The sequence below is a fragment of the Eubalaena glacialis genome, chromosome 11 (genome assembly GCF_028564815.1).
Source record: "Eubalaena glacialis isolate mEubGla1 chromosome 11, mEubGla1.1.hap2.+ XY, whole genome shotgun sequence".
Lineage (NCBI taxonomy): Eukaryota > Metazoa > Chordata > Mammalia > Artiodactyla > Balaenidae > Eubalaena > Eubalaena glacialis.
In genome coordinates this window covers 114006289-114022431 of record NC_083726.1, presented here as the reverse complement: position 1 = coordinate 114022431, position 16143 = coordinate 114006289, and the positions used below count along the sequence as shown (strand labels likewise).

Genomic DNA, 16143 nt, shown 5'->3' with positions numbered 1-16143 from the left:
GAGCGTGGGAGTTAGGGCTGGCGTGGGTGGCGGTGCATTGAGGAAGGCTCGGTTGCTCCTGACTCTGGCCTCCCAGGCTGGCAGCCTCTTGGTGGGAGGCTCACAATCCAGGGCATGCCGGGCCCCCCCCCCCACCTCTGAGGGGTACGGGGCATTCCCACCCATGGCAGTGCGTGTAGGTGGAGTCGGGAGGGACTGGGGACCCTCCCTCTCCCCACCCCGCCTGCGGTGTGGGAATTCTGCTGTGGGAATGTCCCTGTGGTTGGGAGTTACTGGGCTGAGCGTGAGAAGTAGTTTGCTGAGAGCAACCAGAGTTAATCAGTCTCGTGAGGATTGGTTCATACTAACCAGTATCATAAGCGGTGAATCTAAGTTGGGATTAATTTATTAATTGCTGGTGAACCATATACCGGAATCATCAGGTCATCAGTTTCCCGTTAGAAGAGTCTGTCTGGTAAGTTCGAAATCAGAGCAAGTGGAGTTTGTAAAATGAGCTTTATTGTAAATATCATTGTGTGATGGTGTAATTAATTCACCTCTACTAAAGGGATATACCTGCCCAAGGAATGAGATACATGATATCTGGCCAGGACACTCCCTGCCTTGGATCATTCGTACTAGAGACACAAGGTGAATCCTGCCCTTCAGTTCTACTTACCTTATTTCCACAGAGAGCCTTTCCCTTCTCTCAGTGTATTCTTTTATCATCCACTACAGTTGTTATTGATTTGATTAAATTCATTTCCTTCATATCTATCCTGTTTTTCTGATAGTTAATCTTAGAATTTAATGTTTAAAAATCCTAGACTTGCAGATAATTTACACATGGCTGTTTTTGTCCTATACAGATTTTTGAACAGCTTTATTGAAATGTAATTCACATATTATTAATGCTCAGTTACAGTGTACAAATGATTTTTAAACCTTGTGTAAGTGGAATCATACAATATACAGTCTTTTGTGCCTGGCTTCTTTGGCTTAGCAAAGGGCTCACCCATGTTGTAGCATGTATCAGGAATTCATTCCTTTTTACTATTGAATACATTCTGTTTTGTGGACAGACCATGTTTCTCCATTCATCAGTTGATGGACATTTGGGTTGTTTCCACATTACAAATAATGCTTCTCTGAACATCTGTGTATAAGTTTTTGTGTGGACGTGTTTTCATTTCTCTTGGGTGATCTACCCAAGTATAGGTATACCAAGATATACCTAATATGCCTTGGGTAATAGGAGTGGCTTTGCAGGTCATATGGTAACTCTGTGTTGAACATTTCAAGGGACTGCCAGACTGTTTTCCACAGTCACTGACCATTTTACACTCCCACCAGCAGTGTATAAGGCTTCCAGTTTCTCCACTTTCCTGCCAGTACTTATTATTGTCTGTCTTTGATTAGAGCCATTTTAGTGAGTCTGAAGTGGAGTCTCATTATAGTCTTGATTTGCATTTCCCTAATGACTAGTGATGTTGAGCATTTTTAGTGGCCATCTGTATGTTCTCTTTGGAGAAATGTCCATCCAAATCCTTTGCCCGTTTTCAAACTGGGTTACTTTCTTTTTGGTTTTGAGTTGTAAGAGTTCTTTATATAGTGTAGACCCAAGTTCTTTATCAGAAATATTATTTGTAAATATCTTCTCCAATTCTGTGGGTTGTCTTTTTACTTTTTTGATGGTATCATCTTCAGCCCAAAAGTTTTATCTGTTTTTTCTTTTGTCACTTGCACTTGGGGTGTCATCTAAGAAACCATTGCCTACACGAGGTTACAAAGACTTGCTCCTGTGTTTTTTTCTAAGAGTTTTACACTTTCCATGATCTGTTTTGAGTTACTCTTTTTATGTGGTATGAGGCAGGGTCCAAAATCACTCTTTTGCATGTGGATATCCAGTTGTCCCACCACCATTTATTCCCGCTGAGTATATTTTGCTTTTATTTTTACTACCTCACTAGGTACTCATATTTTCGGGGTATGTGACACCTTAGCTAGCTCCAGAATGTAAAGATTTTCAGATTCTCTCAGGGATGTTACTCAGACAGGGATGCACATTAGGTGGAGAACGTTTATGCCATCTGGCGGTCAATGGATTAAAGTATAGCACAGTCCCTTTGGGCTGGGTCCCCAACTATGGATACGCACCCTTCGAAGGGAGGCAGCCATCAGTGCGTCGAATTGGTACTTGAAGAAGTCTGATTCAGGGACTCCTGGCGGTCCAGGGGTTGGGACTCGGCGCTTCCACCGCAGGGGCCCGGGTTCCACCCCTGGTCGGGGAACTAGGATCCCCAGAACCGTTTGGTGTGGCCAAAAAAAAAGTCCGATTTTAAACTTTTAGTTTCATCCTCCCATGATCTCTCTTTGTGTGCCAGGAAGGTTGATTATTTTTAGCCAAACTGATAGACCTCTGGCAACCATTGTGATCTTGGTGGTTGTACCTGCGGTTACGCAGTCCGTTCCAAGAATGTCATAAAGTAACCAACCCATTATCTCTGGGAGTCCTTAGAAAATTGAGAATCAGTGGAGTCTCAAGCTATCATTAATTTGAGGCTTGCATGGGATTTATTATTTTATTGGATACAGTCCTTTGATGGAACCCCCCCCCCCCCGAATATAATCTCCTTTATTTCCTCATTTATTTTGGTATTACCATTCAATATTTTGCTTCAGGGAATGATAGTAGGACCTACCACCAGATTCTGGAGAAGATGGATTCTTTGAGTTATTGCTCAGTTTCCAAGGGAGCTGGGAAATTTAAAGGTTTAGTTTATGTGACACTTAAAAGTCCTGAAGTCAACATTTTTAATTGTATTTAGGCATCAAACAGTCACCTTTGGCTCTTTTCCCGACTGCCCTGACCTTCCCCTTACAAAGGTAAGGAGTCCTTTGTTTACGTAGCCTCATCTAAAGCACTCTTAGCTTTTCAGGGAAGGTAAAGCACAAATAAGTTGACACCATTACATTGAAACTCAGCCACATCTCTTCTCCTCCGTCCAAATTATGTGAGGGTCATTAGAATGCTAAGTTAGGTGACAGTTTTTACCAAGATGACAGTTTGCCCATTTGTGGGTATTTTGTGAGTTTTTTTCTTATTTACAAACTTGGACAATAGGAGGGTATATTCAGTGCAATAATGTAGCAGCTGTGTCCCTGAGGTTCACAGTTTGAATCTAGAGTTGTTTTTTCTTAAGTTGTTGATCTGAATGGGTGTGACTAGCGTTGACATGGATAGAGACGGGCTCCACCAGACACCTTAATAGGATCACTGTGGCCACAAATCTAGTCTGCCCTTTGCAGGTCTCAGAACTTGGTTTTGTCAGTGAGCCCAGATGTAACGTGACATCTAGCTCTTTGGTTCCCCTTTTCTAGACCACAGGCAGAATTGTCCTCTGGAACAGATGCACACTAGTCAAACTTACAACACTCATTCATGAAGCCAGATGCCAGTTTATTCATTTACAGTGAGAACTCTGTACTCTTGCAGTGTGTATTCATCGCTACTGTTTATGATGCTCTGTTCTTGGGAAGAACAAGAAGTTAGACTGAAAATGAGAAGGCTGATTGGTAAGCAAGGAGTCAGAGGAAGGAGAAGGAGATAGTCCTGAGGGCTCGTTCAACAAGACCATGAAGAAGCCTTGGATAGTTTCCTGTCCTCAGAGAGAGGGAGCTTTCCCAGTAGATAGGGTGCGCTTGTCTGCCAGAGTCAGTATCTCTCTTTCTTGGACAGGATGGACATGTTCTGTCAGATTCTTGCTCTTTGGCTGCTTTTTTCCAGACCGCAAGCAGAATGCCCTTTTTCTGTACAACAGTTTTTTCTTTACATATGTTAATAAAGTGGATTCGCTGTAGCTCGTGTTCTTGTTTCATCAGCTGTTTCACAGTTATTTTATTTTTTATTTTTTTGGCCGTACCACACGGCATACCGGATCTTAGTTCCTGGACCAGGGATCAAACCTGTGCCCCTGCAGTGGGAGAGCGGAGTGTCAACCACTGGACCGCCAGGGAAGTCCCCGTTGTTTCACATGGATAATATGCCACAGTTTCTCATGTCTTTATACTTCATGTTTACCATCTCTTTCAGGCAGTTAGTTTACTTCTTATCCATTATACAGACTTCTTGGTTGCTAGAAGAATCTCGTCAGCAAGTTCCAGGGGGAGAACCTCATTATAACCTCCTGTGTATTTAGTGTTCCTGGGACGTTAAGGTCCACCTGTGCGTATTAATTCATGGATCTCAAAATAACCTCAAAAATCCCAGTTATTCTTTCCCAACTTGCTCTAAGCTCTATTTTCTTTCTTGACAGTATAGTCCCTTTGGCATATTATTTTAGCTTCCCTAGCTTCTTTCCTTATGCACAAGGTTGGGTAAAAAAGAATAGGTATATTTCTTCTGTCTTCTGAATTTATCTGCAAGCTTTCATCAGGCCAGTTCTGGAAAAAAATGCTTCATTTCCTACTAATAGTCTCACCCCTTAGATTAACTCTTCTTCCTAGTGGCACTTTTTAAAAGCAGTGTCAATGAAAAAAGTAAACAGATGGCTTTTTGCCCGAGAAACAGTAAAGTAGGTTATATATCTTTGCTTTTAAATCATGGCTTAATTTTTTAGCTTGGGGCTTGACACTCTCCTCTTCTGAGACGTCCCAGATCCATGGTAATTTCTATGTATTATAAGCTCTTATTTGCCAAGGCTTAAAAATAGTATATATGCTGGTACCTTCCTTTTCATCTCATTGGGTTTTTTTCTGATAGTCTCTCATGCTTTTTTCCTGACTTTTCCTGCTACCCTGCTCTTTATCTTGCTTTTATCCATAGAGTTGATTGTTTTTTAATTGGAATTTTCCAACTGCCATTTTTTTCCCATCTTATCCTTGGCTCTAATTTGTTTGATTACTAATTATGTAAAAGTGAGCAAGAAAGCAAAACTTACTGCTTTTTAGCTGATTAAAACATGAAAATAGTTTGGGGTTTAGAGGATAGTAAGTTTTTTTTAATTTTAAATTTTATATTGGAGTATAGTTGATTAATAATCTTGTGTTAGTTTAAGGTGTACAGCAAAATGATTAAGTTATACATATACATGTGTCTATTCTTTTTCAAATTCTTTTCCCATTTAGGTTATTACAGAATATTGAGCAGAGTTCCCTGTGCTGTACAGTAGGTCCTTGTTGGTTATCTATTTTAAATATGAGTAGTGTGTATATGTCAATCCCAAACTCCCATTCTATCCGTCCCCCCCACCCCAGTCCTTCCCCTTTGGTAACCATAACTTCATTCTCTGTGAGTTTATTTCTGTTTTGTAAATAAGTTCATTTGTATCATTTTTTTTAGATTCCGCATACAAGCGATATCATATGATACTTGTCTTGCTCTGACTTCACTTAGTATGATAATCTCTAGGTCCATCCATGTTGCTGTAAATGGCATTATTTCATTCTTTTTTATGGCTGAGTAATATTCCACCGTATATATGTACCACATCTTCTTTATCCATTCATTTGTCGATGGACATTTAGGTTGCTTCCATGTCGTAGCTATTGTACACAGCACTGCAATGAACATTGGGGTGCATGTATTCTTTCGAGCCATGTTTTTTCTCCAAATATATGCCCAGGAGTGGGATTGCAGGATCATATGGTAGCTCTATTTTTAGTTTTTTAAGGAACCTCCATACTGTTCTCCATAGTGGCTGCACCAATTTACATTCCCATCAGCAGTGCAGGAGGGTCCCCTTTTCTCCACACCTGGTGGATAATAAGTTTTATCTTTTTCTTGCAGTTACAAAAGTAAGAAAATTTAGAAAACTAAGAAAAGGAAAAATAGTCATCCATATGCTACCCCCCAGAGAAATCACCATTACCGTGTTGCTTCATCTTTTCTCCTATTCATGTGTGCATATATTTTAAACTTGATTGTGCTTTGATCATATGCTAATTACTATATATTTTTAATATACTTAGATCATGGTCTCAGCTTTGCTAGAAATACATTTGTATAATTTTAGATAGATCTTTTATAGGCGTTTAGTAAATATTTATTAAACGAAGTGAATGAATCCTTACCTCTCTCTGTGTCTCAATTTTCCCATTTCTTAAGTGGGAAAATTTAATTCACAAGAGGTTTTGTAAGGATCCATGAAAGACTATATATGTTGAAGTAGCTAGATCTCATCATCACTCTCCTGGCTGTGCTATCACAATTTTCCCCAGAGAGCGCTGCTGGAGAAGAAGCAGAGAAAGAAGCGCCTGGAGCCGCTCATGGTGCAGCCGAACCCAGAGGCCCGGCCACGTCGGCCCAAGCCGAGGGGAAGCGAGGAGCATGCCCCGCTGGTGGAACCTCAGGCCCCGCCCGGCGGTGTCACCCTGCACGGTGTGTACTCAGGCAGCATCTCTGCCTGCTGCTGCACGGTTTCACAAGCCTGGGGGAGGCAGGAGGATTCTCAGGTGGACCAAAGGGACAGTATTAGCATCGTTACCAGGTACCTTCGTGTATCTTTAATCACATTCAGGGCCTCTGAGTTGGAATAAAAAGCAGTGGTCTGATCCTTGGAGGGTACCTTAAAGCTCACAGCCGTCCTGGAACTGTTGTTTTACATGCAAAATGAAAGTGCCCAGAAGTGCCCACTTGAGGAGCTTCCAGGCTTGATTGTTGCCTCCTGGCAGAGTTAACCATGAAGCCAGGAGCAGGTAGAGAGCACCCATTCTTCCAGTAGCCGGACTCAGAGGGACATCTGAGTCAGCGACGGGGAAAAGGAAGAACAGGGTTAAACAACTCTGAAGCTAGCCCCCTCGGCTCCTGGCTTGGACGAGATCTGGATGGACTTCGGAGGACCTACTTGGCTTTCAGTCTCATTCTTAAGTTTCTAAAGCACAACATCACGTACATTTACTTTAGTGGCAGTCAGGGCGTGTTGATAAAATGAACACCAGCTAATAAAATGGATTCCTCTGTTAACAAATGTCCTCGTGGATGTTGAAGAAGGAGAAGTGAAACGGTTTGGTGGTTCTTAATTCAGATCACATACACCAAAACCATCCAGCCAAATAGTGGATAATACTTTCTTCTTTTTTCTTTTTGTTGGGCCCCTAGGCATCGATGGTCCCGCTGCCTTCCTGAAGCCAGATGCTCAAGACATGGAAACCAGACTCCACGTTCTCTCAGTAGGATCTTCTGCCACGGAGGAGGATACTGAAGGAAGTGCTGATGGAGATAGCACTTGGGACCCTGCTTCCAAGCCAGATCTTCAGGAGATTCTCCAGAAACATGGTGAGGATTGGTAACAGTTTTGAGGCAGTGAGTTAGTTAAATAAAATATAAAACAGGGAATTCCCTGGCGGTCCAGCGGTTAGGACTCTGTGCTTTCACTGCCGAGGGCCCAGGTTTGATCCCTGGTCGGGGAGCTAAGATCCCGCAAGCTGCGCGGTGCAGCCAAAATACATATATAAATATGTGTGTGTGTGTGTGTGTGTGTGTGTGTGTGTATAATATCAGCAGCATTAGCTACTATTACGGCTATTTCCTTCCTTTTGACATTTTATTTTTGTCATCCCCACCCTGTTCCTTTGACTGAGTTGCCCCTCAGCACCCTACCCTGCCTCTGTTTCACAGTTTATATTCCTCTAGTGATAAGGGGAGAGATAAATAGCCAGCTTAGTGGAAACACAAATTGGATCAAAATATCCTTAAACTAATAATACTTTTTCCATTAGAGCCTGCTTTCTGCCAGTTGGAGTTATTCCCATAAATATTCCTGTACGTTTCAGAGGCCCTTTGTAGTCTTCTCCTTCTTAGAAAACTAATTTTATAGTGAGAAGGAATTAAGCATCCCCTTTTCAGATGAGAAGACGGACGGCCAGTAATGACTGGCTGTTTGCTGGGTACCTGCTTTGTCATAGGCATTGCTGGGTCCTGGGATATGTGAGTCAGGAGGTTCTACCACAGACTGGTAGGATAGATGTACGTTCAAATGGATTCGTATATTCATTCATTTAGAAAACATGTATTGAGGATATGCTATACATCAGGCCTTGTTCTAGGCACTTAGGAAACAATTGTGAACGAGGCTCCTGCCCTCGTGGAGCATTTATTCTGATTGAGGCTTCGTGCACCTAAATTGAGGCTTCATGGACCTAAATAGCCAAGGGAGTGTGGAGAGGGGTGCCCAACCAGAGTTGATCCGGAGGTGACGTGTAAGCCAGGGCGTGATGCGGGAAGAGGAGCCGGCAGCTCAGAAGGGCTGGAGTGCAGAGCGCGAGGTGACAGGTGGGAAGGGGCGTGGAGAGAGATGGGCTGGAGGGGTGGGCGGGCTCCGATTACGTTGGGTGTTACAGGCCGAGCTAGGGTGTGGACTTCCTGTGAAGAGTAACAGGAACCTGTGTGGGATTTTAAGCTGGAGTGATAGCAGAAAAATTACTCTGCACTATGAAGAATGAATTGGAGCGGGCAAGTCTGGAAGCAGGAAGGCTAATGAGGAGATAGTTTGGCTGATGGCCTGATCTCGAGTTACATTTTGGTGTATAGAGTAGAAAGCAGGAGAAATAGAACTCCGCTGCGGGGCAGTGAGAGGGACAAGGACCACATCGAAGGAGGAGGCGACTAAGCTGAGGCGTGAGCGGTGCGTGTGCTCCTGTGCGCAGCTGTCAGCTCAGGAGCGGCTGGAGACTGACACTGTGAATGTCTGTTGCTTGTCAGGCACTTGACATACCTTATCTCAGTATTTGTGACAGTACTGTGAGGGGTTACACGTGTTAGCCTCTCCTTTTCACATGTAGGAAAATTGGTTCTCAGAAAGGCTAAGTAATTTGTTCTCGATCACACCGCTAGTTGGTTAGGCGGCAAACTTGGGCAGAAGAAATTACGTCAGCAGAGGCATCAGGTGTGTAGAGTATAGAGCATGATGTATTTGTGGAAACTGGGGCAGGGTGTGGCAGGGGCAGCGTGTGGCGTGCTTTAGAGCTCAGCTCTGGGGCCAGCCAGTGCGGTTTGGAGTCTCAGCTCTGCCACCTCTGGCTGGTAAAGGGGAAAGCAGCGCAACTTTTCTCTGCCTCAGTTTCCCTGTCTGTAATATGAATGTGGCCGTGGTAATTCTGTTACTTCCCTATCGTTATTATAACAAAAGACAGTGAAAGATGTGGAGGAGCCAGAGCAAGGAGAACTCTCAGTTTAACCGAAAGCTAGATTACTTAGCCCAGGTCATCGAGCTGAATAGTGGCAGACCTAGATATTCTGAGTCTTAGTCTAGTTCTTGATCCCTTACTGTAAGTACCAAGCTGTCCCTTTTACTCTGCCCTATTAAATGACCGCTGTGTTCTTTCTCAGAATTGGCCTTTCAGGACCAGATGGGTTAATGCCTTTTTGAGTCTGAAAAAGTTGCATCTGGACCGTAAAAGCCATTAAGTGCTCTCTTGACTAAGACTTAAGAAGTGTCAGTTTGGAAGATAACGTTCCTCAAGTGGGGGTCCAGTTTGCTTGTCTTACAAGTTTGGGAGAAATCCTTGATCTCCATCTTAAAACATGTATTCACATAAACTGAGTTCTTGGTACAAATATGGCATTTGAAAACATAGTACTAACATGGTAAATCATCTATACTTCGATTAAAAAAAAAAAGAAGAAAACGTAGTACAGAGTGAAGATATCCATATGAGAGTGAGATCCCTAGAGTTTTATGTGTTTTGCTACCCGTCCCCAAAAGTTAACGTTTTAGGAAAGAAAAAAGAAAGAAAGAAATGTCCTTCACAAACCAAAGAATTTTTTAAATAATAGCTGTATTGAGATATAATTCACATACCGTACAATTCACCCATGTAAAGTGAACAATTGATTTGGTTCTTTAGTATATTCACAGAGGTCTGCAGCCATCAGCACAATCAATTTTAGAATGTTTTCTGACGCCAAAGAAACTTCATACCTGTTAGCAGTCACTTCCCATTTCCCTCCAACTCCCCATCCCTGGGCAGCCACCAGTCTACTTTCTGTCCCTGCGGATTTGCCTATTCTGGTGTTTCATATAAACAGAATCAGTCATACACTGTGTGGTCCTTTATGCCTGGCTTTCACTTAGCATCATGTTTTCAGAGTTCATCCACATTGTAGCCTGTGTCAATGCTTCATTCTTTTCTGTTGTTGAATCACATTCCGTTGTATGGATAAGCCACGTTTTGTTCCTCCCTTTATCAGTTGATGGGCATTTGGGTTGTTTCCACTCTGGCTATTATGAATAATGCTGCTATAAATAGTTACGCATAAGTTTTTGTATGGACATATGTTTTCACTTGAGATTAATTTTTTAACTGGCCTTAGTCTTATCCTTGGGTGTCCTTGAGAAAAACTTGATACCATTTATTTGTGAACTATGTAAAATAGACCAGCATTGTCCCTCCTCTGAGGTGGATGAATGTGGGCAGCACTGCTTGTTGTTCAGTCTCCTTGTCATTTGTGATTTGGGGGCTGTTCCAGCTATTGTATGAGGGGTGACTTTACCCTGTAGACCACGGAGAAAAGCGAGGTGGGTCTTGCCCGTAGATCTGCCCCTTTCTCTTCGGCAGAAATGCTTCTCCTGGAGCATCATCCTCTCACGTGTGAATTTGAGTGTCGTGCTTCTTTTATAACACACAGCACACTTTGTGTCCCATAAACAAGCAAGAGACAAAACAAAAAATAAGACTTGCCAGTCCCTCCTCCTCAAACTCATATAAATGTGAGGATAAAATGAAAAAATAGTTTTTAATCAGATAGTTTGAAGTTTTCTGTAAAAGGTCCAAGGTAGTAGTACTTCAAACATTCCCAACTCAAATTAGTTCACAAGACTACCGATGAACGAAATGTAGGAAAACAAAGAAGTAACTGATAGAGACATCTGTTGTGGTAAAATGTGCACAGCATTTACCATTTTAACCGTTTGTAAGTGCACAGCTCAGTGGCATTGGTACATCCACACTGTTGTGCAGCCATCACCACCGTCGTCTCCAGACCTGTCTCATCTTCCCAGACTGAGACTCTGTCCCCATCAGACACCAACTCCCCAGCCCCCGCCCCACCCCCAGCTCCTGGCAACCTCTGTTATACTTTCTGTCTCCATGAATTTGACTATTCTAGGCCTCATAAAAGTAGAATCATAAGGTATTTGTCCTTTTTGTGTCTAGCTTATTCCACTTAGCATAATGTCTTTTTTTTAATTTTTTTTATTTTTTTATTTTTTTGTTAGTTTCTGCTTTATAACAAAGTGAATCAGTTATACATATACATATGTTCCCATATCTCTTCCCTCTTGCATCTCCCTCCCTCCCACCCTCCCTATCCCACCCCTCTAGGTGGTCACAAAGCACCGAGCTGATCTCCCTGTGCTATAGCATAATGTCTTTAAGATTCATTCATGTTGTAGCCTGTGTCAGAATTTCATTCCTTTTTTAAGGCTGAATAACAGTCTGTTTATGTATATACAACAGTTTGTTTATGCATCAGTTGGTGGATATTTGGGTTGTTCCCGCCTTCTGAAAACTGTGAATAATGCTGCTGTGAACACTGGTTGTTCAAGTATCTGTCTGAGTCTCTGCTTTCAGTTCTTTTGGGTATATACCCAGAAGTGGAATTCCTGGATTATATGGTAATTCTATATATATATTTTTAGGAACCACTATGTTGTTTTCTACAGTGGCTGCATAATTTTACATTGCCACCAGCAGTTTCTCCACATCCTCACCAACACTTATTTTCTGTTTTTTGGTTTTTGTTTTTTATAATAATCATCCCAATGATTGTCAAGTGGTTTCTCGTGATTTTAATTTGCATGTCCCTAATGACTAGTGATGTTGAGCATCTTTTCATGTGCTTATTGTATGTGCTCATTTACGTATCTTCTTTGGAGAAATGTCTGTTCAAGTCCTTTACCCATTTTTTTTTTAAATTTAATTTTATTTATTTATTTATTTTTGGCTGCGTTGGGGCTTCGTTGCTGTGTGCGGGCTTTCTCTAGTTGCGGCAAGCGGGGGCCACTCTTCGTTGCGGTGCGCGGGCTTCTCATTGCGGTGGCTTCTCTTGTTGCGGAGCTTGGCCTTCAGTAGTTGTGGCGCGCAGGTTCAGTAGTTGTGGTTTGCGGGCTCTAGAGCGCAGGCTCAGTAGTTGTGGCACTCAGGCTTAATTGCTCCGCAGCATGTGGGATCTTCCCGGACTAGGGCTCGAACCCGTGTCCTCTGCGTTGGCAGGCGGATTCTTAACCACTGCGCCACCAGGGAAGCCCCCTTTACCCATTTTTGAATTGGTTTGTTTTTGTTGCTGTTGAGTTATATATTCTGGATATTAATCGTTTATCAGATACATGATTTGCAAAAGAGGATAAATTAGGGAAGGGAACAGCAGGAAGGGAAAATAAGGGATGGATCTAGGTGAGAATATGAAGAAAGAATTGTCAAAATTTGGATTAAACAGCCATGTTTTAAGTCAGAACAGCTTGGAATTTTTAAGCAAGGAAGTTAAAATTATATTTGATTCCGAGGTTTCTGGCCCTTTTTGACAGTTTCTCCCTTTCTGCCAGGTATCTCAGGGAGTTTGAACTTTGATGAGGAGGAGACTGATGGGGAGGAAGGAGAAGGGAAAAAACTAAGGTCTCATTCGTCCTATTCAGAGGCAGAGAGACCCAGTTCTGCATCCAGCCAGAAGCCAACCACAGTATGTAGTTCTGAAACTTCTTCCTCTGAGCTAATTTCACTGCTTCCTAAACATATCTCCGGTATTTAAATGCCATTACTGGATGAGGGCTGCTTCAAAGATTTAAGCTGGAATTTACACTTAAAGTCCACGACTCCCTAATTTCTTGTGTCTTGAACCAGCTTCTGTGAAGCCGTATCCCATTTTCATACTTCGCTGCTTCATTACTCCCAATATTTGTATACGTATTTAACTTCTCAGAGTTTTTGCCTACCTTGTCAGAAGACTGAAGACATACAGGTAAATCAGTGAGTTATTTTGTCCTTTAAGTGTCTCTCAGAGAGAATATGCGGTTTCCTGACCCAGCCTCCTACTGCTTGCTCACATGTGGCTGTTCTTTCAGGACACAGGAGCTTCTGGAACTGCAGCCCAGCACACTGATAGCCAGCTGGGAGAAATAGAGAGTCTAGAGGGCTTCGCATACAGTCCTGCCCCTCGAGGTGTCACAGTGAAGTGTCGGATAACTCGGGATAAGAAAGGAATGGATCGGGGGCTTTTCCCCACCTACTATATGCACTTGGAAAAGGACGAAAATCGGAAGGTATGAGAAGTGGGTCTTTTTTTCTTTTTTTTTGGCTGTGTCAGGTCTTAGTTGTGGCATGTGGGCTCCAGAGCGTGTGGGCTCAGTAGTTGAGGCACTGGGCTTAGTTGCCCCGAGGCATGTGGCATCTTAGTTCTCCGACCAGGGATCGAACCTGTGTCCCCTGCATTGGAAGGTGGATTCTCAACCACTGGACCACCAGGGAGGTCCTGAGAAGGGGTTCTTAAGACAGATCTTGAGACGGAGGGAAGAGTGCTGTGGGCTGGGTCGTTGATGGTCTTACGATGGGGGGTGGGGATGGGGGAGCACCGGTATTCGACAGGAACTAGGTTGTACTTACTAGTTCCCAAGTGCTGTGTTCTCACTGTCTTCAAAGAAGTCATAGTCTAATAGTCAAAACCTACCCACCCCGCAAAGAGAAAGTTTTATCCAGAAGGTAAGAAGATGGAAGAGAATATTTGAATGTAATTATTTTTACCTCCATCCCTTTTGTGGGGTGGGGGGTTTCCAGTGTGCTCTTTGATTTTAATTTTGATTTTGATTATGACAGTGTGGAAGAAAGAAGGGTTTAGGGACTAGGAGGAATTGGAAAAACAGAAAACATGCAAGTGGAATGTCTTGGTTTTCATCCTAGAAATTCTAAGTTACTTTATACATAAATTTGAGGCAGTTAATACTTGCTAATGAACAATGTATTTTGTAATACCAGGTCTAAGTGGATGATTTTAAGAGCCTAGAAGTGAGATGATGATAATAGATATTAATGTTGTTATAACCACTATCTACTGAGTGTTTACAATTACCAGGTGTGTGCTAAATGCTTTATGTATATTATTACCTAGAACTCTTATGACAACGCTGTAAGATAGGATTTCTTATCCCAGCTTAGGGAATGCCCCAAAACACACTAAGAAGTGGCGGAGCCAGATTCAAACCTGTATCTATTTGATTCCAAAGTGCCCTCCCTCCCCTTAGTTACTGCCCTCTCCTGCTTCCTTATTACTGTCCAAGTCTAGGAGTGTTTGGGAAGGATGCATAAATACAACAGTATTCGTATCACTGAAGTCACAGGAGTTTAGAACAACAACATACAAAATGCAGCGAGAAGCATCAGGAAAGCCGTTGCAGGGAGAATGGGAAGCACAGTGTCCACGGTCCTGCCTCTTCCAAAGGTGGAAAGACTCTTACTCGTGAAATTGGATGAAGCTTTTTTAAAAAGTCACTGGAGGCTTTAGGGATAAAGTTGTAAATAATGATATGGAGAATCAAGCTAGTGAATTTAGAAAAGTTGTGCAGTAGGGAAACCCTGATAGTGAATTCTGAGAAGCATTATGAGGATTAGAAAAAGTGATAAGGACCCAGAGATTGGTCTTCTCCCAGAAAACCCCAAATGGCAGGTACACTGGCTACGATAGGGCATGGAGGCCCCTCAGGGGCCCGAGGCCACAGAGCTCGCGGGGTCAGGGCTGGGGGCAAGGACTGGCTACCCCTCACCCAGCTGGGCCGCCTGGTCAGGGCTCTGGAGGAGACCCGTCTCTTCTGCTCATCCATCCGGGAATCCGAGATGCCTGACTCTTCCCTGGGAGCATCCCTCCTTCAAGGATGAGGTTTTGACAATGATGCCTGAGCACAGCCCGTTCTGCCCTGTGGTCCAGGGTCAAGGCGTTTGTTGCTATTGGGGGTTGCAGTGGACAGATGCTGGTCTGGGTGTTCAGTGCTTCAAGGAGGTCGCCACTGCCATCGTGAGGCCATCGTTCTGGCCAAGTTCTCCGTAGTCCTCACGTGGTGAGGCTACTGGGGGAATGGGATCGGCCAGCCCCAGACCATCCCTGCAGGCTGACCGGCCACTGTGGCTCCGGGCCGGTGCCTCTCATCCTGCCCCAGGACACTGGCGTCATCCCAGCCGCTGTGCCCGAGAAGCTGGTGCTGGCCGGTGTGGACCATGCTGCACCTTGGCCAGGGGTTGCACCGCTGCCCTGGGCAGCTTTGCCAAGGCCACCTCTGATGCTGTCTCCAAGACCTAGGCTGCCTCACCCCCGAGCTCTGGAGAGAGACCGTGTTCACTGATGGTCCCTGTCAGGGGTTCACTGAGCGTCCTGTAATGACCCACACCAAGTCTCCATGCGGGAGACCCAGGCTCCAGCTGTGGCCACCACATCGTTTTTCTGCAAGAAAAGTTACAGTGCATTAAACCTGTTTAAAAAAAAAAAGACCCAGAGATGGACTGCTTGGTACATGAAAGGCAGTTGCTAAATATTTGCTAACTAAATAGGTAGGACAAACATGGCAGTTCTCTTGAGTGCAGTTTTTACTGAAAAATTTTTTTCCTTTTCTAGATATTTCTTCTTGCAGGTAGAAAGCGGAAAAAGAGCAAAACATCCAACTACCTTATCTCCACTGATCCAACAGATTTATCTCGTGAAGGGGAAAGTTATATTGGCAAACTCAGGTGAGAGCAGCCTTATAGCCTGTCCTGCTTTTCTGATAGTTTGATTCCTGTAGTTTCAGAACAATCCGTATCGGTTTTACAATGAGCTGGTCGATGTCATCTAAAAAAATAAAGTTAATAGAAAGTCTAAGGCCCTTCCTTGTTTTAAGGCTAGATCTCTGAGAAAGTGATGATGATGCCTTGACCTTTGGAGAGTGGGCCGAGAGGCTGTCCCATACCTCTCCTAGCTTGTGTTTGTATGGGAGAAAAATACAGATCATTGTGGTGGCTTTTTCTCTTGATTCTAGGTCCAACCTCATGGGGACCAAGTTTACAGTTTATGACCATGGTGTCAGCCCGGCCAAGGCCCAGGGTCTGGTAGAAAAGGCCTGCATGCGGCAGGAGCTGGCCGCCGTCTGCTACGTGAGTGCCGCCTCCCGTTTCCTCAGCCTCCTGGCGTCCCGGCCCTGGGCTTGCAAT

At 43.6% G+C, this 16143-nt stretch overlaps 1 protein-coding gene across 5 annotated transcripts in view; it reads left to right on the top strand.

Annotated features, from left to right (window-relative positions):
• The window catches only part of TULP3 (TUB like protein 3), a 45898-nt gene that overhangs the window by 24605 nt on the left and 5150 nt on the right, over positions 1-16143 (top strand). For all 5 annotated transcript variants that reach the window (XM_061205922.1, XM_061205920.1, XM_061205919.1 and 2 more), the window contains 6 exons: positions 6199-6358; positions 7079-7255; positions 12522-12655; positions 13038-13235; positions 15572-15684; positions 15972-16086. In XM_061205922.1, the coding sequence (XP_061061905.1) occupies positions 6199-6358; positions 7079-7255; positions 12522-12655; positions 13038-13235; positions 15572-15684; positions 15972-16086 (897 nt within the window). The remainder of the gene's footprint in view (positions 1-6198; positions 6359-7078; positions 7256-12521; positions 12656-13037; positions 13236-15571; positions 15685-15971; positions 16087-16143) is intronic.